This window comes from Poecilia formosa, unplaced genomic scaffold, assembly GCF_000485575.1.
Source record: "Poecilia formosa unplaced genomic scaffold, Poecilia_formosa-5.1.2 Scaffold103, whole genome shotgun sequence".
NCBI classification, from domain to species: domain Eukaryota; kingdom Metazoa; phylum Chordata; class Actinopteri; order Cyprinodontiformes; family Poeciliidae; genus Poecilia; species Poecilia formosa.
This window is the reverse complement of record NW_006800042.1, coordinates 335,622-361,664: the sequence shown is the minus strand read 5'-3', so window position 1 is coordinate 361,664 and position 26,043 is coordinate 335,622. Positions and strand designations below refer to the sequence as shown.

General features: G+C 40.8%; 2 protein-coding genes across 2 annotated transcripts; one reads left to right on the top strand and one right to left on the bottom strand.

Moving 5' to 3' along the window:
- The first annotated feature begins 487 nt into the window (after positions 1-487).
- On the top strand, positions 488-11,076 carry sart3 (spliceosome associated factor 3, U4/U6 recycling protein). Its single transcript, XM_007559136.2, has 19 exons — positions 488-725; positions 2,089-2,215; positions 2,305-2,409; positions 2,511-2,695; positions 2,882-2,987; positions 3,205-3,329; positions 3,439-3,594; positions 4,762-4,900; positions 5,009-5,116; positions 5,192-5,269; positions 5,721-5,779; positions 6,059-6,168; positions 6,278-6,390; positions 6,984-7,060; positions 7,182-7,341; positions 7,449-7,900; positions 8,414-8,566; positions 9,075-9,262; positions 9,350-11,076. Exons 1-19 carry the CDS (start codon positions 531-533, stop codon positions 9,549-9,551), a joined length of 2,838 nt encoding a protein of 945 aa, XP_007559198.1. The 5' UTR covers positions 488-530; the 3' UTR covers positions 9,552-11,076.
- Positions 11,077-12,055: 979 nt separating this feature from the next.
- Positions 12,056-14,689, bottom strand: ficd (FIC domain protein adenylyltransferase). The gene is made up of 2 exons (XM_007559135.2): positions 14,099-14,689; positions 12,056-13,459 (listed from the first exon to the last, which is right to left on the bottom strand). The coding sequence occupies exons 1-2, from the start codon at positions 14,370-14,372 to the stop codon at positions 12,378-12,380; spliced, it is 1,356 nt and encodes a 451-aa protein (XP_007559197.1). The 5' UTR covers positions 14,373-14,689; the 3' UTR covers positions 12,056-12,377.
- Between the last annotated feature and the right edge of the window lie 11,354 nt (positions 14,690-26,043).

Here is a 26,043-nt window from a genome sequence, read left to right as displayed (position 1 = left end):
TTCAAAAATAGCACGTCGTCATCTTTCTTTTTGAAATTACGGATATATGTAAATCCATTACCAATACAATCATTATTTTAAAGACATGGAAGTATACTTTTTCTTGTTTTTTGTTGTGCTTTAAATCTCAAAAGTTAAATGTCACATGGACAAGAATTGACTTTAATATCAACCTGAACACAGCTCCACAACTGAATGACATGGATTACCACTAATACCTTTTCTATTTTCCTTCCATTTTTTTAACATAATATACCACAAATCAACACAGAACAATATGTCAAAAGTTTTTTTTCTTGATCTTCATTTAAAAACCTAGAAATAGGCGTCTTCAAAAACTTATAATTTGTTTTTACTTAAAAGGTAATGTATTTGTGGGGCTAAAATGACTCTTTGGATAGTAAAGGTTGCAAAACCCCGACCTAAAACAAACAACTGTGTGGGTTAATTCCATACTACAACGGCCTACCATACAACCCGCTTCTATCATCGTGTCGCCTTGTTGTTACCAGGCAGACAGCCTTTCCAACATGGCAGCGCCAAGCAACGCAGAGCAAACGCAGTTGCAAGATATGGAGGAGGAGGAAGAAGCAGGAATGGAGGAAAGGGAGATGGAATCGGACGAAGAGGAGGGCATGGGTGTAGAAAACTCCGAAGACGAAGAGGAAGACTCTTCTGAGGATGAGAAGGAAAATGAAGCTGAGATCCAGCGATTGGAGGAACAGGTAACTGAGTAGCAGCCCTGCCAAGCTGCTCGGCTAACCACCGCTAGCCGAGCACCTAATGAGAATGAATGAGTGGTGAACACACTTAACCACCAGGGGGGAAAACAGTAGCAAACGCTGAGCTGATATGGATTAAATAAAACAGATTTGGTCGTTTTAGCGACCATTAAAACGTTTAAGTCCACGCATTAGATATGTCGTAGTTTGCACGCCGTGATTAGCTAGCGCTAATCTGTGATGCTAACCGCCTGTCGTACATCACCCGCCACTTTACTCCACATGATGGAGTCACAGTAAGAAGCAGAATCACATCAAATATTGTTTAAAATGAATTGACTGCTCAATCCAGCAGTCAATTCAGAGAGACGGGAGTAATAATGATGTTGTTCAGCTTCCAGTTTGGTAGACTGAACTGAATTAAACATAGTTCAACACGAACTTTATGTTAAGACGGCTGCATTAAAACATAAAAAAAAATCTAATTACCTCTCGTGTATTCTGTAAATACGTCATATAATATTTAATCATAACCATAGCTACTAATTAATAGGTCAACTGGATATCAGTAAAACAGCATCCAAATCTGGATCATGTCTATTTTATTGCGCTGTGTGGTGCAGCTGACACTTTTATCTGGATCTGGCTTACATGTATAATTATTAAAACATCGGTTCTTTTTGTCCTGGAAAAGAAAATAAAGCTATCAAAGACAACATACTGTGTTCCAGATTGTACCATTAAATTGTATTAAAATTGAAAGTTAGTTCACACCCCATAAATCTGTAAACTAACACTGCCCAGTCTTTCTCTGCATATGTGGAATTTGAGGTAAATATTTTTTGTGATAAAGTGCCATAAAGACTACCAGAAAAATGTAGAAATGAAAGATTTGTGAAAATCCAGAGAGGGGAAACATTTCTCTACTCATATTTCTTTGTACACCTGGAGACAACTCTGGCTGTATTTCTGTGCTTTTCATTAAAGAGCTCCAAACCATAGGGTTTGCACGAAGGAACATTTTAACTGGAAAGCAAATTTATTTCAGAAAATGGTTTCTAAATGATGTCTTAGGACCCAAACAGCTGGAGGAGCTTTGAGATGATGTCTGGAAGATCTAAGGATCGTTGAGCTCTAGTTGGAAGGAAGGAAAGCGAGTGACTAAATGTGCTCTTTATAGAAATACTCATGAGTCAGTGTGAAGGAAAAATCCTGCAGTCATTTAAGACAAGAACAACCAAGTTCACTTTCTTTTTTCTTCAAAACTCAGCGATACGAGCTTGAACGCGAAACCTATTTTAGCTTCATGTGCTTGTCTTAAGTTCTCGTCAGACTTTGTCATACTTGTTTTTATGAATCGTTGCAGCTGTCGATCAACGCCTTCGACTACAACTGCCACGTGGATCTGATCAAACTTCTCAAGCAGGAGGGAGAGCTTTTCCGCCTGCGAAAGGCGAGACAGAAGATGAGCGAACTTTTCCCTCTAACCGAAGGTTTGTTTGTCTGATCCAGCTCAGATGTCAAAGGAGGCAGGATTTCCAAACGAGCCGCAACTAAAACGTTTTGTTTTTCAACCCTCCAGAGATCTGGCTCGACTGGCTCAAAGATGAGATCCGGCTGACCGAGGAGGATTCAAACCGAGAGAAAGTGTATGAGCTGTTTGAGAGAGCTGTGAAAGACTACATCTGTGAGTGGGCCTCCTCCACGGAGACTGTTTGGTTTCATATTTGGCTCTTTAAATGAAGTTTAATTATGTTGTTGTTGTTGTTTTATTTTTTATTTTTGCAGGTCCGGATATTTGGCTCGAATACGCCCAGTACTCTATTGGTGGCATGGGGTCACCAGGTGGGATAGACAAGGTGAGGTCCATCTTTGAGAGAGCGGTGACGGCGGTGGGGCTTCACATGACCAAGGGACAGACCCTGTGGGAGGCGTACAGAGAGTTTGAGAACGCGGTTTTGTCCACAGTGCAGGTGTGTGTTTCCAGACACTTGACTCTATATCCAACATCCACATGCATGAGTTATACCTAGATCGCTCTCTGGCCATTTAAGGGATAATTACCATTCTATCTGCTGTGTCAACGCTGAAGCTAATTCCTCTCGTTTTTAAGCAGTCTCCACATTTCAGTGTCGTTTTCTCTGCCGCCTCTGTCTCAGCCTCCCCCTGGCAGGATTCCCAGCCGCGAGGAGCAGGAGCTGCTCTCCGCTCAGCTCGAGCGAATTCATACGCTGTTTCGCCGCCAGCTGGCCGTTCCCTTAATGGGTGAGCACGGCGACTCCTCTGTCCAGATGGATTGCTGTAAAGTGGGAAGGACTCCTGTTGTGTCGTGGCCTTTCTGAAAGACCGACTTGCATCATTTAAATGTTAATATTAACAAGATGACACTTTCTTCAGTTTGTTGTAGGCAAAGTTAGACGTATGTTAAAGTTATTGATTGTTCCAAATCCACAGTCTAGTAATGTGTTTTGTGGTTCTGCAGACATGGAGACCACCTACGCAGAGTATGAGGAGTGGTCAGAAAACGGAGTCCCCGAGACGGTCGTCCATCTGTACAGAAAGGCTCTGCAGCAGAAGGAAAAGTGCAAATCTTACGAAGAGGCTCTGGTAAGCGACTGGCCATGTTTTTGATCTGCTGTCTTCAGTTTCTTTTAATCACATGCACGGTTTTTGCAACCGAGTACATAATGTCTCGCCTGCGCTCGTCTTCCTGCAGCTGGTAGCCGAACCTCCCAAACTGGCCGAATATCAAGCCTACATTGATTTTGAACTGAAGGAGGGCGACCCGGCACGCGTCCAGATAACATTTGAACGGGCTCTGGCTGAGAACTGCCTGGTGCCGGACATGTGGACTAAATACACCACATACCTCGTAAGTATTGGTTAGTGACCGACACCATCGTGTTCTTTCAATCAGATTTCTTTTTGGGGTTTTTTTTCTTTTGCTTTTCTTTTGCTTTTGTAGAAGCCTGGTTAGTTGAAGGTTACCGGCAAAACGGCAACTCAGACTTAAATGTTGAACATATAGTAAAGTTCATAAGGACAGATTCAGATAAGACGACTTGTTCAGTGAGGAGGAGGAGGAGGAGGAGGAGGAGGAAGTCAGTAGAAATGTTGTGTGAGTGCACCAGCCTGGAGACTTAACGCACCGACACCCTAATCTGTGATTTATTTAGGCATGCAGTTGTGAACCCATTCTCCCTGTAATCCACCACAGTGATGAATGACCACTTGTGAGAAATATTGTAATTGGGAAAACTGAAAATCTGTCATCATTTATGCATATGTTGTAATTTCTGCTCCTCTGTTGACCAGCAGTGTTACTCTGGAGAACATTGTTCTGAGTCAGCACTTCTTTTCTCCAAACAGTCCGACAGGAATACTTCAGCGAATTAGTAATACCGGCAATGAATAAAAACAAACAAAAACATTTGTTTTTTTTCTCAATAACCTGCAGTTTAGATCTTAAAAAGACGCTCTTACTAGATATGTTGAAGAGAGACGAACACAAAGTGAGCTTTTACTGATTCAGTTTCGTAATGAAATCTGCAGATGTGTTCGTATTGACAGTGAACACATAAAACGTGAAAACACTCATTTCTTTTAACTGGGAAACATTATGCTCACAAACAGCATTCTTGGAGTGAGAGGCTGGTTTTGGTGGGTACTACCGTTATGTATTCTATGTCTTCATCTTTATATGATATTTCTGTTTTAGAACGATGCGGCTTATTATTTTAAAGGGTTTTTTTTTAGTTCCAACATAAGAAATTGTATTATTAAATCTGCAACCGCTGACAGCAAAATGTAAAAGAGATTTGACTGGTTTTAATCTTATTCTCTTTTATTTCATGCCTAAGGTCCCTTAAGATATTGCAATTTAAAAATGTTTGGTTATCTTATGTGTTAGTGGGAAGATGTTTGCTATACACAAGCCTAAAGTGTAAAACAACACATCTTGCTTGTTGTTCTGTTGTAGATTTGGCAGATATGCTCCCATCTTTTCTTATTTAATTTTATTTTTTTTATTTCTTTTTAGGACCGTCAGTTGAAGATCAAGGATTTGGTCCTGTCCACTCATGAGCGAGCCGTCAGGAACTGTCCCTGGACCATGAGTCTGTGGAAGAGCTACCTGCAGGCTCTGGAGAGGCACGGCGCCGACCATCAGAGTGTGTCAGGTAACGGCTGAAGTGACGCCTCTGCATGTTTTTAATATTGCCGTTCCTCTGTAGAAGCCTCGCGTTGCCTTGACGGCGTGTCGGATCTCATTTTGTCCTTCCGCTCAGATGTTTTTGAAAAGGCGCTGAATGCAGGTTTCATCCAAGCGACGGATTACGTAGAAATATGGCAGGCGAACCTCGACTACCTGCGGAGACGAGTGGACTTCAGTAAAGGTGGGCGCAGTGCTGCATCATAGGTGAATCTGGGATCAACCGTTTAACTGATGGTGTTGTGTTTCTGTTCTCTAGAATCCAGTAAAGAGCTAGAAGAGCTACGCGCCGCCTTCTCTCGATCCCTAGACTACCTGAAGCAAGATGTTGAAGAAAGTGGGTGGATTTCTCTGAAACAGATTTTTTTTTTTTAATCAGCTTTACTTTGATTCAGTTCAGTTCTGTGTGTTTGTCATGCAAATTCACAATGTGATGTCAAGGATCTTTACATGGCAGACTTATTTTCATACATCTTGTTGTTCGAAATAAATAAACATGAGTTCAGATCAAATATCTAAACAGAAACATGCAACCAGATGAATCCAAATTGGAAATGCACTCCAATATGATGCTGCTTATAATACATTGCAAGATAGTTTTGAAATGCGAGACGTTGTTTACCTAAACGAGGTTACGCCGTTGTGGTCTTGACTTTGCAGCAATCCCTCCACCGGAGCAAGAACATGGCAGCAGTGGATGACTGATCTGAATCATTAGCCTTGCAGAGACTCATTTCTCTGAACTCGCTCTTTATTTTGACACATCTCTCCATGTTTTGTGACCTCAGGGTTTGGTGAGAGCGGAGATCCGTCTTGTGCCATTATGCAGATTTGGGCTCGGATAGAGGTAGGCAAACCCTCTGTGACGAATCACTTTTTAAGAGAGTAAGTGCTGTTACAATTATGGGATGTTTGTCAAGGCTAAATGGGGATTTAACACACGATTTTCATCAAAAACCTTTAAGCTTCATGAAATCAGTGCGGAGAAAGCTACTGAAATGCAAATGTGCAGTTTGTAGAGGACTTGTTCAAAATCAATTCAAAAGTATGTAATATATTCTGTCCTTTTAGGATGTAGAACAGGAAAAGCTGAATTTTGTCATCTTTTACATCCTCTGCCCACCAGGCCCACCACTGCAAGAACATGCAGAAAGCAAGAGAACTGTGGGATAACATCATGACTAAAGGGAACGCCAAATACGCCAACATGTGGTTGGAGTACTACAGCCTTGAGAGGTTTGTCAGATGGACTCAAAAAGAGGGAAACTTTATTTTAAAATGGCACAGAAAGGCTTTATAGACTTAATTCCCCAAGCATTTGTTTCCCCTCCTTTCTGACCCATAGAGCTTATGGAGACATGACTCACTGCAGGAAGGCTCTCCACAGAGCGGTTCAGTGCACCTCAGATTACCCAGAACACGTGTGTGAAGTCCTGCTCACCTTTGAGAGGGTAGAAGGTGAGTTTCATCCTGGAATAAAAAAAAAGAACAGAGAAATAAAGAACTTTTTACATGGCAAGAGGAGACATTTTTTTATAATTTATTGGACCGATGCCGACGTTAATGCCTACGTATGTCGTGCATCCCCAGTTGAAACGCACTTTTATTTATTTAAGGACATTGAAAAATGTCAGTCTTCTTAAACTTGATAGCACCTATTTATTTAGTTTAAATTGCTTCATATAAACCTTTTACCACATAGCAAGTCATAAGCACTGTACATATGCAGCAGTTTTCCAGGCTCCTAAATATTTGAACCGTCTTAGTGTGTTTGCTGCAAAGTCTGAATGTGCTGAATATTAGAAATGAATATTTACTGAAATATGTTGGAATACACATTCTGCAGAGTTCTAACAATCACCATCATCCTCAGGCATGTCGGCCTCAACCTGACTTTAGCCCTTGGAAGAAATGTCCTGCTTACTTCTACTTTTCAAACTTCAATTGGTGTAGCAGCTGCTTTTCAAAAGCTTTTCTGCTTTTTGAAAGTGTTTCCACATTAGACTGACTCCACACTCAGACTGTTCACGTATAGATGTGTTCTAATCCAGGTACGTTGGAGGACTGGGACACAGCGGTGCAGAAGACGGAGACGCGGCTCAACAGAATAAATGAGCAGCGAGCAAAGGTAGGAGCGTACGACGGCCCTGCAGCGTCGCTCTATTATTGTGCACCTGCACACCGTGCTGATGCACTGTTTGCGTGCGGCTGTGTTCGGCTGACGTTCCCGTGTTCTGCCCATCTGTCAGGCGGCAGAGAAAGAAACCAACCTGGCGCGTCACGAGGAGGAGAAAATGGAGCAGCGGCGGAAGGCCAGGGCAGAAAAAAAGGCCCAGAAGAAAAGTCGAGGCGGGGAGAAGAGAAAAGCAGAGCAAGATGATTATCAGGGGGACTGGACTGAGGAATCGGGTAAAAATGTTTGAGTGATTTAAAAAAGAAAAATAACCTACATTTTATTTTCCGATTCAGGGAAATGTTGACTCCCCCCACCCCCTCTCCTCCCTGTATTTTACAAGCTCCTAAAAGGCAGAGAGGAAACGGTGACAACAACCCAGACGAGTACATGGAGACTGAGACCGGACTGTTTGGGAGGAACGCCCCTCCTGGGAATAAGCCTGGCCCGGGTGGAGCTAGGAATGCCCAGCAGGGGTCAGCGGTCGCCGCCCAGAGGCAGAACGACGACCGGCGTGAGCTGCGAGACGACAGCTGCAGCGTGTTCATCAGCAACCTGGCGTACACCCTGGAGGACCCAGAGGCCAAGCTGAAGTTGCTCTTTGAGAGCTGCGGTCCGATCCGACGGGTCCAGCTGATCACCGGCAACAGAGGGATCTCCCGAGGCTACGGCTACGTCCAGTTTGAGTCGGCGGCGGCGGTCCCCGAAGCTCTGAAGCTGGACAGGAAGGAGGTGGAGGGCAGACCCATGTTTGTGTCACCTTGTGTTGACAAAACCAAAAATCCCGAGTTTAAGGTGAGAACACATGTGTGCTAATATCATCAGAAAGTCTTCCCAGTTCAGTGTTTATGGAATGGATCACATTTACCACCTTATGCAAATGTAAAATTATTAATTTAAAAAAAACGACATGAAAGTTAATTTTCCTGGGTCGTGTTGATTTTTGTTTTTCTCCCATTTAACATTTAGATTTTTATGTTAAAAATAAAAACAGAAACTTGGAACACCTTTTGATATAATGGACAAAAGAGTTAATTTCCTTTGTTGCTTTAAGTTGATTAAAACTTAAAGCAACACTGAAACCTTAAAGTCCCTTTGACAACACATTCGATTTCAAAAATGCTTAATTTTCATTGGGCAGCCAGTCACTGAAAATTCATATGTGTGCTTCAAATTATTTTGATGAACAAAGTCCTGCTACATGGTGAACATGTCAAAATGTTGTTGTACCTTGAAACCACTCCCCAATTGTTTTGTTTACCTAGGAAGGGAAGACTTAACACATTTTCACAATGATGTTCTCCGCAGGTGTTTAAGTACAACACATCGATGGAGAAACACAAAATCTTCATCTCTGGGCTGCCGTTCTCCTGCACTAAAGAGGAGCTGGCTGAGATCTGCAAACCTCACGGCAGCATCAGAGACGTTCGCCTCGTCACGTTCCGCTCAGGGAAACCGAAGGTGAGAGATTCGGTTTCTTGCAGAAGTATTCACGCCCTTTGAACTTGTCCACGTTTTGATGCGTTACAAGTTTAAACTTCTGTGTTCCTCGAGGAGTTTGACGCAGTTTTTTTTTTTCTTAACTAAATTGCTTGTGCGACGTCAGACTTCAGATCAGTAACAGTAAACAGCAGATTTTAAGTGTTGCCACATTTCTAGATTAGATTTTCAGTGTTGACTAGGCCGATATCACACATAAATATACTCTGATGTAAACAATTTTCTGCAGCAATTCCCTGAAGTATTAGTTTTCTGCCTCTGGAACGTAGGACAAAAACTTCTGTGCTACTTTGTGTTTGTCTATCACATTAATACAGATTAAATTGCATTGAATTTTGAGGTTATGATGCCATAAATTGTGGAAATGGTCAGTGGCTGTGAATATTTTGTCAAGATCCTATAAAAGAAGCCAGAAGAGTTAAAATATCCAAGAGAGCCATGTTTGTGATGCACTGACCTCTCTTTGCAGGGTCTGGCATATGTTGAGTTTGCAGATGAAACGCAGGCGTCTCAGGCGGTGCTGAAACTAGACGGCATCGATGTGGAGGGTAACAAAATCTCGGTTGCCATTAGCAACCCACCACGCAGAAACCTGACGGATAAGCCTGGCTCCAGCCGACCCGCAGGAGACATAATGCCTCGTCAGGCTTACGGATCGTAAGTTCACCAGCATTTCTTCCGCATTTCCAGCGTGTTGCTTGTCGTTGCAGCTCCTAAAAGTGATTCCACGTTTCCCCGTTTCAGGAGAGGGAGAGGACGCACCCAGCTCTCTTTACTCCCTCGCTCTTTGCACCGCCAACCGGCGCCTCCAGGCAAAGTGGAGAACGGGACTGCAGCAGAGCGAGCGCCGCCGCCGCCGCCATCAGGCAGCACGGCGGCCAACGCGGCCGGAGAGCCGAGGTCTTTGTCAAATTCAGACTTCGCAAAGATGCTTCTCAATAAGTGAGCGAAGCCGAGGGGAACTGTGAACTCCTCCTGCTGAAAGCCATCCTGTGTCCTTACAAATTAGTGTTGGTGATTTCTGCTGTAGTTGGTTTCCTGACAGTCCCTTTAATCTCACTCACACCTTCATCATCCGTTCTGCAAGATTGCCTTAACAGTCATGCACCTTCCCTCCGTCAAAGACCCAAACAAACAGAATTTTTATTTTTTCTCCGGTGTGACTGATTGTTTGACTGCCAGACTGGTTTATATATGTATAAAAAAAAAAAGAAAAAAGAAAAGTGTATTATATTTGTGTGTAAATATGTGAAGCTGTTGAGTTTTCTGCTTTTGTTTCTTGCTGTTTAAAGGATCTGATAGATGATTACTTGAGAGTATTTTTTAAATATTCAAAACAGCCGAACTTGTATTGATTTAAAAGGGAAAAAAAAAAGTATATGCAAAGGCTCTGACATGGTGTAATATAGTTTGTGTGTACATAGTGTGGACGTGCTCTGGTGACGTTTTAATTTTGTGTTACTTAGGACGCATCAAACATGTTTAGCCATTATATTTTTTACAGATGCGTGGTTTTACTAGTCATTGTTAAGTTATTACGGAGTGCACCTAATTCATCCATCAAATTAATACGGATTAACTTTTTTTTTTTAATCCATTGTGAGAGCTTGTTTTACAGTAGAGAAGCTGTGACACTCCTGAAGCTGGATTTTTCTGTCGTCATTGAGCCGTTCCAGATACACTGTCCTATCTTTTATCGGTTTTATTGCATCCTTTCAGTCGTTACAGAAAACAGCGTCCGCTACCAAGTCGGTTACGTCTCAGAAACCGATGTTTGTTTACGGCCCAAGCGGGGATTTATCGGAGTTGAACTGGATTTCCTTCTTGCTGTGAAGTTTTTAGTATTCCAAGATATTTGCTCACTCCGTGACGATCAACAGCTCACCGATTGTCCGACCGCGTGGCGCTCCAAGAGTCTGTAGACGAACTTCTTATTAGTTTTGAGAAGCTGTTGAGTAAATTTAATTTCACAGCTTGTGGGGAAAATAAACGGTAAACGGAGTTGCGAGAAACTTTTAAAGGGAAAGTGCGACTGGAAAGGTGACGCTGTGCCCTTCAGTCCCGGGTTTTGTCCTCAGAGGTTCGTTTCGTCCTTAATCATGTCAAAGGATCTCCACGGTAACCCACTAAAACAAACGACGGCTGTCATCTCACACGTAGGTCTTTGGAGAATCTATGCAGTTTTTCCATGTCGGGGTGAAGAGGTTGGGTTCTTGTACATACTGTTCGGTAAACAAAGATCTCCTTAGTTTGTAATAAAAGCAGATTTACATTTACAGATGGTATGTGTTGCTCTCACCACAGTGCCCTATGTCTAGAGTGAACTAAAAGTGTAAATACCAGTCTGAAGTCATCTTCTGTTTTAATGTCCAGTACTAAATGGTTGTATTGTGAGTTTTGCTGTTTTGTATGATTTCTAAAGTTCATGTTTTAAATTTGGAGGATCTGAAAAGAATAAAAGGCTTTCAGAATTTATTTTAGTTTGTTTGCAGGTGCATCAATTAGACCATGGAAAAGTTCATGTTCTAGTAGTGATCAAAAAGTGAACCGTATAGATTAATTGCATACATTTTTAATAATGCTTTTGTGGTTGATGAAAACCTTAAATTCACTTTTTTTTTTTTTTGGAGATTTGAATATTACACAAGACCAATAGTTCATTAGTTGGGCTTCAAGGAGGTTCTGGATTCAAACTGTGGATTGAGGTCTTTCTGCATGTATTGGGTCAGTCCATCCCTCCTGCCCTCCTTCGTGGTGGTATTACTTATTTGGCCACCCTTCCTTTTTCACTTATGCCCTGACGTCTCTTCCGCAAATTTTCTTTGTTCATTTCATCTTTTCATCTATGTGAGCCTAGTATATTATATTTTAAAATTAATGTAATGGATTGAGTACTCTGGAAGTTTGCATTTCTAAAAGAATGATTTTTTTTCTTTTACATTCTATATGATGATGTACTTATTATAGAATTAAGGCCTAGACATTGATGGGAAAGACTAGCTGCTTGACAGAAGCTCACTGTTCACAGGATGCAACATCCAGGCATATTTATGGAAAGTTAAGTGGAAGAAAAAGGTGCACCAGCAAAAAGGATAACTGTTTTGAAAGGACTGTGAAGCAAGGCCCATTCAAGAGTTTGGGGCAGAAGAATGGAGATTCATTGCTTCTGTTCCTCAACACATTCATGCAGTAATGAATGTAAAAGGAAACCCAACAGAGCACTTTTTACTGTATCAGGATTTTTTTTTGTCATTTGAACACTTTAGTATATTTTAACTAAATTTAAGGTTTTTATAATATGAGTCAATATTAACAGAACTAAACACTTGACATGCATTTTTGCACTCATCTAATAACATAAGAAAATAATTTCAATATTTGAATTAAGATGCTCCTGTGCATCTTTGTTAGACATTTTATAACCAAAATCTCATTCGATGTCAAAAGGGGTTTGCGCATGGTAAAGAAACAATGACTTTTATTTTAAAATAAATACATGAAAGTGCTTCACAGTATTAGCAAACAACTTTTCCTCAAGGCAAATATTTAAACACTTTTTAAATTGCAGCTTAAAAATTAAATAATTTCCTCACGTTAGTAGTCAAAACTTCCGTTTGCACTTAAAGAAAAATAAAATACTTGCAAGATGTTTAATGGTTTGACTCTGGCCAAATGAACACCATAATTTAGAAGAAACTACAGACAGAAAAACTTCTAAATTAAACGGTGCACGGTGGTGCAAGAGTACATCATGCTCCCTCTTCTCTCCGGTTTAGTTGTGGGCTGGAATGGTCTGTTTGCAGCTGGGACAGGCCTGGTTCCGGTCGGCTTCTGGGAGTCCCACGGCGTACTCCGTTGTGGAAATCAGCAGCGTGTCCAGTGTCATTTCCGTGCATTTGGCTATGAATCGAATGAAGGGACGCACGTCCCCCTCGTTGGCCGTGTTCAAAGTGGCGTAATATTCTGCCCGTTGCTCTTTGCGGATGGTAATTGGCGGATATCTCGCCTGCATGAGCACGAGGTTCATGAGCAGCCGGGACGTGCGTCCGTTCCCGTCTACAAATGGGTGTACGTACACCAGCTTGTAGTGGGCCAGAGCTGCGTACTCCACGGGGTGCAGCTGCAGGGCTTCCTCAGAGTTGAGCCACTGGACCAGCTCGTCCATGTGTCGCTGCAGGTCTTTGGGGTGTGGTGGGATGTGGTGGCCCACGAACACCTGGCTGGTCCGCAACCGACCGCCCTCCACAGGGTCTACGTAGCCGAGCACTCGTCGGTGAATCTCCAGGATGTTGCCGACGGTGATGGCTCCTGATCTGGACAGCAGCGTGGTGTTGATGTACTTCATGGCTGCATCCACGCCGATGGCCTCGTTCTGCTCCTGCAGGCTCTTACCGGGTACGGCATAGCGCGTCTCGATGATGTGTCGGATCTCGGACAGAGTGAGGGTGTTGCCCTCTATCGCCACGGTGTGATAAATGTGGTGGTAGTACGTCTCCTCCATCACTCGACGGAGCGCCGAGTTGCCTTTGGGAATGGACATCAGCCTGCGCACTTTACTGTCGATTAGGCTGAAGTAGCGCTGGTCGATCTCCTCCACCAGGGGAAGGGTTCGGTCTCTGCTGACCAGAGCTCTCTCGTTACACGGTGAGAGGGCCAAGGCCTTGGTGTAGAGGTGGTCCGCCTGGACCACATCCTTCTCCTCCTCCAGTATGGTCCCCAGCTCCGTCAGAGCGTCCACAAAGTCAGGATTCATACTAAGAGCGTGCACCAGCAGCTTGTGAGCCTTCTCCCTCTTCCCAAGTTTCTTCATCTCCAGAGCCTGCTGCAGCGCTGCTTTGGCCTCCAGCTCTGTCTCTGCATTCAGAAAACAGAAATGATGCAAGTGAAACATACAGCAGGAAACTAGATTCTTGGGGTACAGAATAACAATTATTACAAAGTACTCATTGAGACACGTTTTTAATTACTCTTATTTGTTATTTTAGTCACATTACAACCAAAAACTTTAATCATTTTTAACTTTTTCTAAACTGATAAAATCAGAAAAGTGTGGTCAACAATTATAATCACTTCCTTTTACTTTGATACTCCTAAATACAAGTGAGGACTACTAAGAACCTTCAAAAAGTCACCTGCGTAATTTAGTTGTGGTACGATTACAATTTGAATTGTTGTTAACAGTTTGAACTCTGGTCACTGGATACCAAAATATTAAACTTTGTGGTCCATGTGTAAAACAGGATGCAGTAGGAAAACTCACACAGTCCATTATTCTCAATATAATCATACAATGCAGGTACTTTTCTTTAGCAGAGACAAGAAGGTTGATTTAGAAGATGGATGGAACCAAATCCTTGGCAATGGTGAGAAAACAAACTGTTTGAGGACATGGCAGATTTAAGTCTGGGGTAGAGCTTCGACCTCGAGCTGCAGTAGATTGATTCAAACAAACAAACAAACAAACTCCCAGTGCCTTTAATAGGCCATCCGTACCTTTGCTGGGTTTGGTCCTCTGAGGCAGCACATCCAGGGCAGTGAAGGGGACAGTCAGGCTGGTGGACTGCACAGCTGGAGGAGGCTGTGAGCTCCCCCACAGCTGGCAGCGGAGCTGGCTGATGCCCCTCGTGGAGCCACAGCACTGGTTCTGCAACCCTATCAGGGGAAGCAGGAGGGCCACCAGAGAGCCGAAAACCACGCACAGTAGTGGGCCCCATCCTCCGAGGACACGGCGGCCGCTGATGTAGCACCACTCCGTCACAGCAACCATGGTGATCCCAAGTTAAATCCTCCATCCTTCGGCGCTAACAGCCCCCCATCTAGAGCCGAAGGGTGGCTGAGAGGAGAGAAACCTCGACCAGAATGAACACCTGCCTGGTCACTGGAGACTTTAAAAAACCTACGCTAGCTGTTTTGATTTACGTCTCTGTCGTACTTTGTTTCTTTCAGTTAGCGCTTCACAACAAATTCTGATGAAACCTTCTGAGTAAGATTGTTTCTCTCCGTCGGCACGAATGTGTACACATCAGACTTCCTCTTGGAGACATCTGAGTAATCTCGCGTATTATTGGTCAGAAGCTTACTGAAAAGCTGTGCCTATTGGTTAGAAATACAGCAAAACAATATGAAGTTCGTAACCGTTTCTGATTGGTTCATGTGTGGGATAGTTTTCCCTCAGCATAAACTGTCAGGCTTAGTTTACGCAACAGTTAGAAAATTACGTACACAGAACAAAGAGGAGTTAAAACTATTTAGCTTTCCCGATAAGATGAGATTGTGACGTCGTTTTATTTTTTTTATTTTTTTCCCTGTCACAAATTTACATATTTGTCTAAAGATGAGTAAATAGCCTTAAAGTAATTTCAGCTTTCGTTGTAAGTCCGTTTATTTGTAAAAATCTAACATTTAGCTTGAGTAATCTTATTAAGTGTATTTTTTTTTCTAACAGCAGTATATTTTGTATTTAAAAGAAAGTGACACTGGAAAAACATCAATTTATTTAATCTAATTTACTCTGTGTAGAGTGGACACCTACGACTAGGTAGCTGGTAAGACTCAGAAGCATTCAAGATAGTTTAGTTGGTAGCAGTGAGTATTAATATGAAACATATTATTAATGGTTTTGTAAACACGATTAATACATTATTTTATGAGATAGGTGGACTTATGTAAATATAAGTCCACTGATATAATTAAAGTATTTGGTTGAAAGCAGAAACTCATCAAAAATGTATAAGATACTGAAAGACAATAAAAATGTTTTCTTGTAGACAGAAAATACAAATTACAGTTTAATGATATGGAGAGATGATAGAGTTAAAACATGATATAAACACACAACATTGAAAGAAAAAAAAAACGGTTTTTTTTATTAATTAACAGCTGTGTGGATATTCATTTCAACCTAATTAACACTGATACCCTTAAATGAATTAAAGTGCAACCAATTGCCATCAGAAATAATTATCAAAGCCCACGTGTTTGTTATTTAATCTTGACATTAATGCATTTTTTGTTCTGTAGGAGATTTGTTTTATAAAAACACCAGTGAACCAGCAATATAATGATTACCGACTAACACAGGACACTGGTCAGGGTCTGAAGAGAGCCAGCTGGAGAAGGTTTTATTTTAAACTGAAGGGAGCTTAGTAGAAAAGCATGATAGATTTCCCAGATTACTATTAAGTAAAATAATTATGAAAATCTTGCATTGTTTTCCTTCAATTGCAATAATTTAGTCATGCTTTTTTTTTTTAACTATTGGAGGACGTTTGAGTACCCACAGAGAATTCATACATGCACCAAGCATTTACAGAATGGAGCATCTGAGCTCCATTCTGTAAAAATCTGTGCAAAATTTGTCTTTCAAATAGCAGTTTGTAGATGCTAAGGTGCAAGTGTGATTTGTTACTCTTTTAAAAGGCCAAGATTTCTTCAGAATCAGTGTGTAAAACAGTGTTTTGATACTGCTGCACCACAAGGTCACTCAGTAAAACCTTATCACACTCACACTGCTGAGGCATGAACAGTTCATGTGGGTCACAGACATAAAAACACTAAGACACACACACATAGTGAATCTTAAACAGTGTGCTTCTCTTAGAAGAATGGCAGTTGCCTCGTATACTGGTAACTATCTTAATTGATAGCATTAATACAATAATTGTCTGAGGAGGAAAACAGAGGAAGAGCAAGGTTGTTCTTCCAACCATTCATAATTATTTTGTATTCCCATCATCATGCAATGCATCGGGAAACTGGGAACCATGTAAAATAGAGAGAGAGAGAGAGACCTTGTGTAACCAAAGGTTGAAGAAATTACCAACAATAGTTCTGCTGTTTTCTATCCTCAAAATAAATCCAACACACAAGTTTTTAAAACTCCAACAATTCGAGCTGAGGACCTTTCTGTGCTGCCATCTGCAGCCTTCTAGCCCACATGTTGACCACGTGAATTTTATTTTAAGGACTGTAGCGCTCTGTCAATTTTTCAATTTTATGTCCTTACAAACGCTAGAGGGCAGTAGTGTCCTTTTAAAGTGACATGCCAATCACAACCCAACACCTCTTGTTCTCACTGCAGCACCCATGGCCTAAAAATCAGTAATTTTAAGACATGAGCATATGGCTTCTAGATTTTAAACACAGACTGACAGGAGAGTCTTAAAGATTTTTGGGGTTTTTTTTTTGTTAGTTTTTTTTTTTTTCATTAAACCCCTGTTCTGTAATACACCTTATCTATTTATAGCAGCTTTAATGTAATTGCCACCTGCTATGAACAGCATGAGGTGATCAGGACTGACTCCCTGGATAGTTGCCAAAGCCAACGCACTTCTCTTCAGCAGATGGGCATGGCGGGCGATCAGCTCTAAGTAGCTGTTATTCATGCACAGCCTGTGACTTTGCACACCCAATTACAGTCACTACTGCTACTACAGTTAGAGTTATGAATGAATAATTCTCTCCCTGTTTCTTTGTACTTTTATAAGTTTTGAGTTTATGAGGTTTTCCTTGTTGTGTTAAAAAGCCCGAACCCACGGCATTTCCCACAACTAAACAGTCTTTTTCTTCTCCTTTGGCTAACATTCACCTTGAAGCATAATAGCGATGACTATTAGTACGCTTCTATGTTTTATTTATACCCGTTAACGAAAAAGGAGGCTGTGTAAGTTACATTTACCTTTATATCCCAGTTGTCTGTCAAGGATGATGGATGGAAAGGAGCAAGAAAGATGGAAAACATGATGACATTTAATCAGCCTGCTGTCACTGATTAACTGTGATGGCTGGAAGGACAGCTGCGCCTCGTGGGATGCAGGCCTGAATATTGTGTAACTAGGTTAAAATTATACAGACTCACTGCTGTATAAATTTTGCCACTGCACCAGGACATATTCGTCAGGCTGCAGGTATAGGAAGCCGCTTTCTCTCCATAATGCATGAAACCAGGCCCATTGCCGTGGAGGCCACAAGGAGCCACAACAGGAATTTCCACATACGCAGCCTCAGCATGCAGTCTGTGTTTGGGCCATTAGAAATGAAGAGCAAAATCCTAGCAGCACGCAGCACTGCCGTGGAAACAGTCATTATGACAGCCTCACCCTCTCCTAATCAGCACTCAGGGAAATATTTACCTGTTTAGCTGCACTGAGAGCTGCTTCATGCAGCTTTTACTATGACCACAACTACATAAGACGCCTCTATGCAGGAAAAAAAAAAAAAAACTAATCAAAAAAACAACAACAAAACAAACCTTTTCTAACCTTTCACCACTTTATTTTATATAATCTATATTCTGATGTAATTTATCGTTTGCTAAGGAACTTGTGTAATTATGTTGAAATGGTAATGCTAAAAAAAAAACTACCAATAACATTTTCTTTGTGCTACTAATCCCTATCATCTTCTTTAACAGTTAAACCAATAACTTTCTAGTAAGTCAAAATATTTGATCAAATTTAGGGGATTATTTGCTGTAACAGCACAATATCATAATCAGCAGCTGGACGTTCTTAGATCCGGAACCTGGGGGACAAATTTGCAGGGTTAAAAGATGTCTGTCTGTCTGTCATTACAGATAATGGAGGATTGAGCAAAACGGCAAACAGCAAATCATAAAACTTTGTCAGTAATTCAAGATTCTTTCAAGATTGTATGTAAATCTTCATTACTTTCTGAAACTTCAGTTTTTGGGGTTTTCTTTCTGTTTTTGCCCATTTTTTAAATCGATACATTTAAAATTTGATGGATGGATGGATGGATGGATGGATGGATGGATGGATGGATGGATGGATGGATGGTGAGACATTCAGTTGTTAGAACCCAAAAGGCAGAAAATGTCCCCATCTACTGGATAGGTAGAGATTATATTCAGCCTGTTTTTGCTCATGAACACAGAAGTAAAAATTAAACACCATTTATAAATGGTATTTAATTAACTGTTTGCATATGAATATTCTAACACTCCAGGATGAAACTTGTCTAGATCTAAATTTTTTGCTCTTCCTCCAACAAGGAAGAGCAAAGTGACTAATAGTGACTAATAAATCTATGTTTTTATATGAAATATGATTTTTCTGCGAGAAATTCCCCTTTTGTTTCTTTAAATTCATGCACATTACAGAAAGTCGGTGTTAGAAGTATTTCCCCATTCAGGAATCAGTGGATTCTGAAATAGGAGGTTGCAGTCATTTGAACTTTCAGACAAGACCTCGGTTTCTCTTTTCCACTGTGGCGTTATTGTTGTATTACCACTTTCGGTCTAACTTTTGTTCTTGCTTCCAAATTGGTTTGGTTAGAGCAAGAAATGACATAGATAAGCATAAGTATTAGTGGGTGCTGCATTCACATTTACCTATTAACCTATTTAATAGGTTTGAATTTGATTGAAAAGTTAATTTATTCCAGTAACTGAACACATTATATAAATTCATTGCACAAAAACTGATGTTTTCAAGCTTTTTTTCCCTGTTAGTTATAATGATTTTCAACTTACAGCTGATGACACATTTAAGATTAGAATATTACATCAGACCAGTGAAATAAAAAAAACCTTTTAATACAAATGTGGTCTTAATGATATGTATGTTACTTGTTTAATCTGCCAATGGAGCTTTTTTAGAAAAGTACCTTCTTCATTAGCTATGTGACAAGACAGAAATAGTACAATTTAAGGTATTCTTAAAATGCATTACATTAAATTTTATGATAAACAAATTACATCAAATTCACAAATATTTAATCTCCGTCTGATTTACATAGTTAAGTGTCTTGTTTCTGAATGTTATTGTGTGTTCTGTCCGGACTGTTCCTTTGAACAGTTTGGCATTTACACCTTTCTAAGAAATAATATATTTGAGCCTGTGATATTTAGAAATTTGTAATTTACCCACTTACCTGTTGCTTAATTTGAATCTTGATGCATCTACAACCTCAGATAGTTAAAAATAACACGTAAAACAAGTTTTTTTTTAACTTACAGATGTTTTAAATTTTCTAATTTTCTTTTGTCATTTCAAAGAAGTACATTTGCATTGAGCTTGTGCTTATTATGTCTGTTGTTCCTTATAATTTAGTTGCCTTTTTCACCCATTATAGAATAGGCCCAATTTTTGTTTTTGCTGTAAAACTTCAATTTAGCTGCTTAAAACATGGTTAAAAATCATAGCATTTCTGCTTTGGCCTACTTTTCTTTTCCAACAATCCAACTGAACCACTGCTTTGGTTCAGCGGCAAGACAAATGTGGAAGAATGAGCCGCTGATGTTGCAAACGTGATGGCATGAAATGCTGCAGATAAATCTGTGCCCATCTGGCATAAGCCCACATGAACTTCAGGCCCCTCAGCTGCAGATGCAGTGAAACCGCATGGATATGCAGTAAAATGCCTTTTTCTGAATGCTTCATGGCACTTTTGGATTTCTATCCGAATGGAAAAGTCTCATGAATAGCTTGGAGTCCGTTATCTTTAATATATAAGCCAGGTGTGCCTTTACCCCCTGCTTTCTTTGTGTTAAATGACCATGATGATGTATGGTAAACGAGGCTCTCTCATTAATGTCAGAGTAGTTAAGGCATTTTGCATTGAAATTGGAGAGCATATGCGGTTGGATAATTTTCGCTCCAGCTGACCTGCTAACTTAAAGCACACTCCAGAGATGACCTGTCAGAGGCCATTAAAATAACACTCTCTCTTTTCCCTGTTTGCTGGAACTGGGCTCCAAGAGGTGGAAAATCCCATCTGCTCACCTGAAAAAAAAGGTGACCTGTCAGTGCAGGAAATAAATCCCCCTGGCACAGGAACCAAGCATCCCTCCCTATCGGCTCACACTTCCCCGTCCAGCCTCCGCGGAGCCATCTGCAGGCTTGGCTTTCTGTGTGAGAAGAGACTTTGTTCTGGTTGACAGGGCTGGGTGTCAGAGATCGAGGATCTCGTTAGACAGTCAGAGCAGGAGCGATGGTGGCTCTCTTTACACTCTCTCAGTATGAATGCTTCTGCAGGCACGGTTGCTCTGCGGGTGGAGGAGGGTCGGGGGTCTCAATATGGATGGCAGAGAGAAGGAGAGTCAGACTTAGACCTGCTGCTCCGCTCAGCTTCGAGCATCGAAAATGTCCATCTTACCAGAGGGAGTCTGCTCCAAAATGCAGCAGCCACATTTTCATTGGCAGGATGACAAGCGGCGCTACAAGACAGTTTGAGTGAGGTCAGGATGGCTTTCTCCCCTCAGGTGGCAAGAAGTGAGGGCAGGCGGCGGACTCTGACCGCAGTCCACGAGCTTCTCTGGGATCAATAAACCACAGTTTACAAAAAAAGGGGAAACTATCACAGCTCTATTCAGCTTCCTCCTGCTGGTTACAGAACAATACTGCTTCTTAATGTTCGCGTTTCAGTGTTAGATACTTAAAGCAGGGATGTTGATGAAATGGCCAAACTAAAAACGGTTTTCCACACCTTTCATCATCACTGTAAAAGTTGTGTAAAATGTAATTTTGCTATTTCTTTAAACACAATATTGTTCCTGTATATAATGGCAGAATCAACACAAAAATGGCTCACCAGATATATCATCAGCTTTCCTTCTGGTCAGTCTCCAGACCTACATCTGGAATACCGGGGTTGACAAAAAGGGGCTTTTCAAAGCATTAATAGTGCCGGCAAAATATGCCACTGGTGACTTTATGCCCTGTATTGTCAGTTTGAGGTATTTATGTATTTATTTAGAACAGGAAAATGCAAAAGGCTTACGCATAAAATGGAGAAGCAGTCCGTTTCTATAATCGTAAGAAACAGAAAAATAAAAAGGAAATTAAAAAAAATGCAGAAGTTCTAAAATCAGCAAATGATCGAACTTAAACTGAGTAAGAAATACTCAGGGATGTATACGGAACGTTACAGAGGGTATGCTTTTTTTTTATTTTTTATTTTTTTAGCATAGGTGTTTATATGCAATAAAGGATGCCAAAATGAAATAATGCATCACACATAATGTAATGTCAAAAAAAGGTTGGGATTCAAATCTATTGGCAAAAATCAGCATAGAAACAATGTTACCGTCTGTTTAGATGCTCTGCTCTGTATTTCTCATCCATAAAAGCAAAAGTGGAACCGTTGCTGTCTAAATAGGTGAACTCCAAATTATACTTTTCTTTCTTGCATAATGACATTCACAGTTTCCTCAAACTGCCTACTTAATACAGTGTTAGCAAATCCTGTGTGTGTTCCCACTCTGCAACATGTAACCTTTAGAGCAGCTCTTACGTAAGTTATAGAGTTCATAGTGTGACTTCTTCTTAGGTTTTCACCAACTCTTTTTCCGTTTTTGTCTTAAAACTGACTGGAGAAAATATCTTTCATACTCTGTGGTAAAATGAAAAAATACTAAGACCAGAGGGAGGGTTGGTAATTCATTTTACTGAGTGTTTGTATGGATTAATATATCAACAGTGAGTAAAGTGGAGGCTGTTTGCTCCCAACACATCGCCCGAAGCCTGAAGAGACGCGCATGATTTATTCAGTTCATGCTCCATTCTGTCTGAGCGCTTTCTCGTTTTCACAAAGGCTTTCCTCTCGCAGAAATGATTGGAGGAGACTGACATGCTCTGAAGCAGGTTTTGGGGTCTCGCTGGCCGTCCTGGTGGGCTAAATGTTGCCTTATCATATCACAAACCTCAACATGACGGATGCTGTCCTTCGGGCCCCGACAGAAAGTCAAGTCCTGCTGGCAGGTCAGCAGCTCTGGCGCCTGAGCCAGGTCTAACAGGTGAGTGGAGAGAAAATGATCTGCAGGAAAGACAGCAGACTGAAATAATTGGATCTCCACAAAGGGGAAAGCCATTACCAAGGACCTCCTCTCAGGCACATCCTGCTGTTTTCACTTATTATCTCACTTCCAGAGTGGCCTGTGCGGCTCGGAGAGATTGGTGCCTTCGCCGGCAGTCATGTCAAATGAATGTAGCAATGATTCAGGTGTTACTCATTAGGCCCCTGACAGTGGAAGAGAGCAATGGCTGTTGACTTTGTTTGCTTGTTTTGCTAACGTAATAACAGGCACACAATTAAATTATAGTGCCTTACCGTAGAATAAAAATAGCACAACTCTTCTAGATGACAATGTTTGCTCGTGATTGCTTCCTGAGAGAGTTTGTATCTAGCTCATTTTCGTCTAACCCACAAAACCCTCAGATTGCTAATGCAGTCTGAGATATTGTCATCTAACAGCCAGCTCTCTCAACTTTGCTTCAGTTTGCTTTGCAAAAGAAAGTTTGACCTGTACCTTTGTTACAAGCTTTCAATGTTAAGTTTATGATTGCAAATGATGACACTGACGTTGCTGATCATCTTTAAAGGAATTCTTAAACCACATAGAGCCATTTTATGTCAAGATCCGTGTTTCTTTGTGTTTATTTTTGAGTTTTCTGTGTTCAGTCCTGTTTCCCTGTGAGTCTCTGTCCTGTCCTCCCCGTTGATTGCTCCCCAGGTGTGTCTCATTCCCTTGATTACCCCGTGTGTATTTAAACCCTCCTGTTGCCTGTGTTCCTCGTCGGGTCCTCGTCGTTTGACTGCTGTGTCTTATGTTCGCGCCAGTTGTACTGCTTAGTCCTGGTTTGTGTTAGCTCTCGTCTCCCAGTCCTGTTGATCAGTTGCTACCGGTATTTGGCTGTGTGCCTGTCTCTGCCGTGCTGCCTGTGTTTGGACTGTTTGAGCATCTTCTTCATTAAATATCTTCATCATCACTATAACCTGGGTCTCAGCGTCTCTCCTCACCACCACCAACCACACCTTATGACATTTTATAGTACAAATCAATATAGTGCATCTGGAAAGTATTCACAGCATTTTGTTGTTTCCATATTGTTTTCTATATTGCAGCCTTAAAATTAATCTGCTTTGCAAATTTTTTGATTCCACTTGTGGTAAATTCAATAAACTGGACTTGATTTGGAAGGGCACACACCTGTCTATATAATGTCCCACAGCTGACTGCAGGTCAGAGGTCAAATACCAAGCACGAAATCAAAGGAACTGTCTGCAGAGACAGCATCGCCCTGAGGCACAAATCTAGGGAAGGATTCAAATATATTTGAAGGTCCCAAAAAGCTCATAGATCTCCATCGTTAATAAATAGAAAGAGCCGGCCGATGCTCTAAACTAAGTGATAGGAGGAGAAGGGCCTTAGTCTGGGATGTAACCAAGAACCTGATGGTCACTCTGTCAGAGCCACAGCATTCCTTTGTGCTTCCTACACTTTCCAACAACGCGTCTTCATGTTGTAGCATCCATCCATCCGCAGGAGCAAAGTAGTTTGTAAAATAGACCAGGGTTGTCTTTGAGGAGGCTCTAATTGTCACCCAGGTTCTTAAGAGTTCTCAACAATAAATTACTTCATGTGGTTTCCTCATGTGGACTTAAAGTTCACATGAGGAAACTTTAAGTGAACTCCAAATTATTATTATTCCAGATTAAAACTGAATAAATATTAGCCTAATCATTTTTCAACTAATTGTTGAGGAAAATGATACAGGGTTTTAAAAATTTCTTGGAAGTCTGACCTTCAAAAGTGTGATGAATATTTGTATTGAACATCCCTGAATCAGTAGCTCAGTCATACAGCATGGAGAGCACCTTGAATAGCAATTTTCAAGTTATGCTAAAGTTTCTCATTAATATTCAAGCCTGGACTTTCACTAGGCTGATCTGATGCAAGAATATGATTTGATCTGAACCAGTCTATGGCTCTGGCTCTAAGGTCTTGTTCTGCTGGAGGCTAAACCTCCACCCCAGTCTTAAATCTCTTGCAACCTTTGACACATTTTATCCCACGATAGCTTGTGATTAGCTTCACCCATCTTCCCATCAATGCCTGGTGAAATGTCAAAGCCTGGGATATTTTTTTTTTCAATCCAACCCTGTTTCAAACTACTTCACTACTTATTCTGGTATGGTGCTGTTCGGCCACCAGTGTTCTTAGCAAACCTCATAAAACTGAATAAATGGAAGGATAATACAAACGACACGACATGCTAACATCAGCTCTACTTTCAGTAGTGTTTGCAGTTTCACTGAAATGTTTGAGTTTCACACATAAAACTTGATATTCAGGTTTTAATTAACAGAAATGAGTATAAAGACATTGCGCAGATATTTTCCTAAGAGCTTCCTCACATGGCGTTGAGTGATAGTTATGTATTACTGACAGGTGCCTCTGAGCCTCGGAAGCATCTGGCAACATCCGATAAATCACTCTGGGCCCATATGGTAATAATGCAAGCATCCCATCTGGAGGCTGATTTCTCTGTATTAAACAAAAACAAATTGCCAGAAGTGCTTTCAATCCTCTCTCTTCAGCTTCATATTTGCAAGTCCTGTCTGTCAGAGCTTCTTTATCTGCATGCTTGAAAGGACTGAAAAACCAGATCACAGCTGCTAACAGAACAAAGTTTCTGTCTTATTTGTCAGTTTTCAAGAAAAACTTATACATATAATGCAATAGTTCAAAATATGCACTATATCTACTTACCTGTCAGTCTGTCTGTCTTACTGTTTGGTTACCTATGCTACTGTGCATAATCATAGCTGTGTTATTTTTTTCTGTCATTTTGGTGCATTTCTTACATCATTGCTAACATTTGCACCACACCCAGTGTATTTCTCAGAACAATCAGCATCACAGACTGCAAAGCCTACAAATGTGTCACTTGTATAAAATGGATATGCCATTTTTCAAAAGAGAGTGTCCGTGTCAACAAAGTGTCACCAAAATGAAATGTCCTGACACCATGTTTGTGAACAAGACAGTAAAATGGCTTGAACGTGTTTTCATTTTGGAAGCGTTTGCAAAAAAGTGAGATCTTGGAGACCTGAAAACGCTCAAGACGAGACTATTTTCACAGCCAGTTGGAATCTACAGATGTTAACTAAATGCAAAGAAGTGAGCAATCAGTTTTACGGAGAATGACTATTCGTTATTTATAAGTATAGTTTTCATAAGCAAGTGATAATGTTACAAAGCAGAAGAGAAATTTATGGAAGTTGTTGATGCATGTCCAGAAGTGTTTGCAATTTGGTGAAAAAAAACATGAGAATCTGCCACTATTAAGTGAATAAATAACTAAATGTTATGAAGGTTCATAGAATTTTAATTCTGATCAGAGAGATGCATCAAATTAATTGAGAAACGTCACACTTAGCAGCAATATGTGGTGTAATAAATTAACAAAAATATTTTTTCTTACTTACCTTTTTCTGCTGTTTTATATTTACAGATATTTGACAGTGTTTTCAGCAAGAATATACAGGAATAATTAAACTATTGCTTCTTTTCGTATTGGCTTTAGTTGGAAATATGGCATGAAATACAAAAACAATAAATAACAATTAATTCATCAGAAAACACAGAAGATTCTTTGACAGTAAACATCAATACCCAAAGCATCAGTACCATA

What these genes read in the sequence shown, in the direction of transcription:
- ficd (XM_007559135.2), bottom strand. Translation starts at nt 14,372, where the DNA reads ATGGTTGCTGTGACGGAGTGGTGCTACATCAGCGGCCGCCGTGTCCTC. An exon ending in GAGGACCAAACCCAGCAAAG is followed by an intron (nt 13,460 to 14,098) that starts GTACGGATGGCC and finishes TTCTGAATGCAG; the next exon opens with AGACAGAGCTGGAGGCCAAA.
- sart3 (XM_007559136.2), top strand. Translation starts at nt 531, where the DNA reads ATGGCAGCGCCAAGCAACGCAGAGCAAACGCAGTTGCAAGATATGGAG. An exon ending in ACTTTTCCCTCTAACCGAAG is followed by an intron (nt 2,216 to 2,304) that starts GTTTGTTTGTCT and finishes TCAACCCTCCAG; the next exon opens with AGATCTGGCTCGACTGGCTC. An exon ending in CGACCATCAGAGTGTGTCAG is followed by an intron (nt 4,901 to 5,008) that starts GTAACGGCTGAA and finishes CCTTCCGCTCAG; the next exon opens with ATGTTTTTGAAAAGGCGCTG.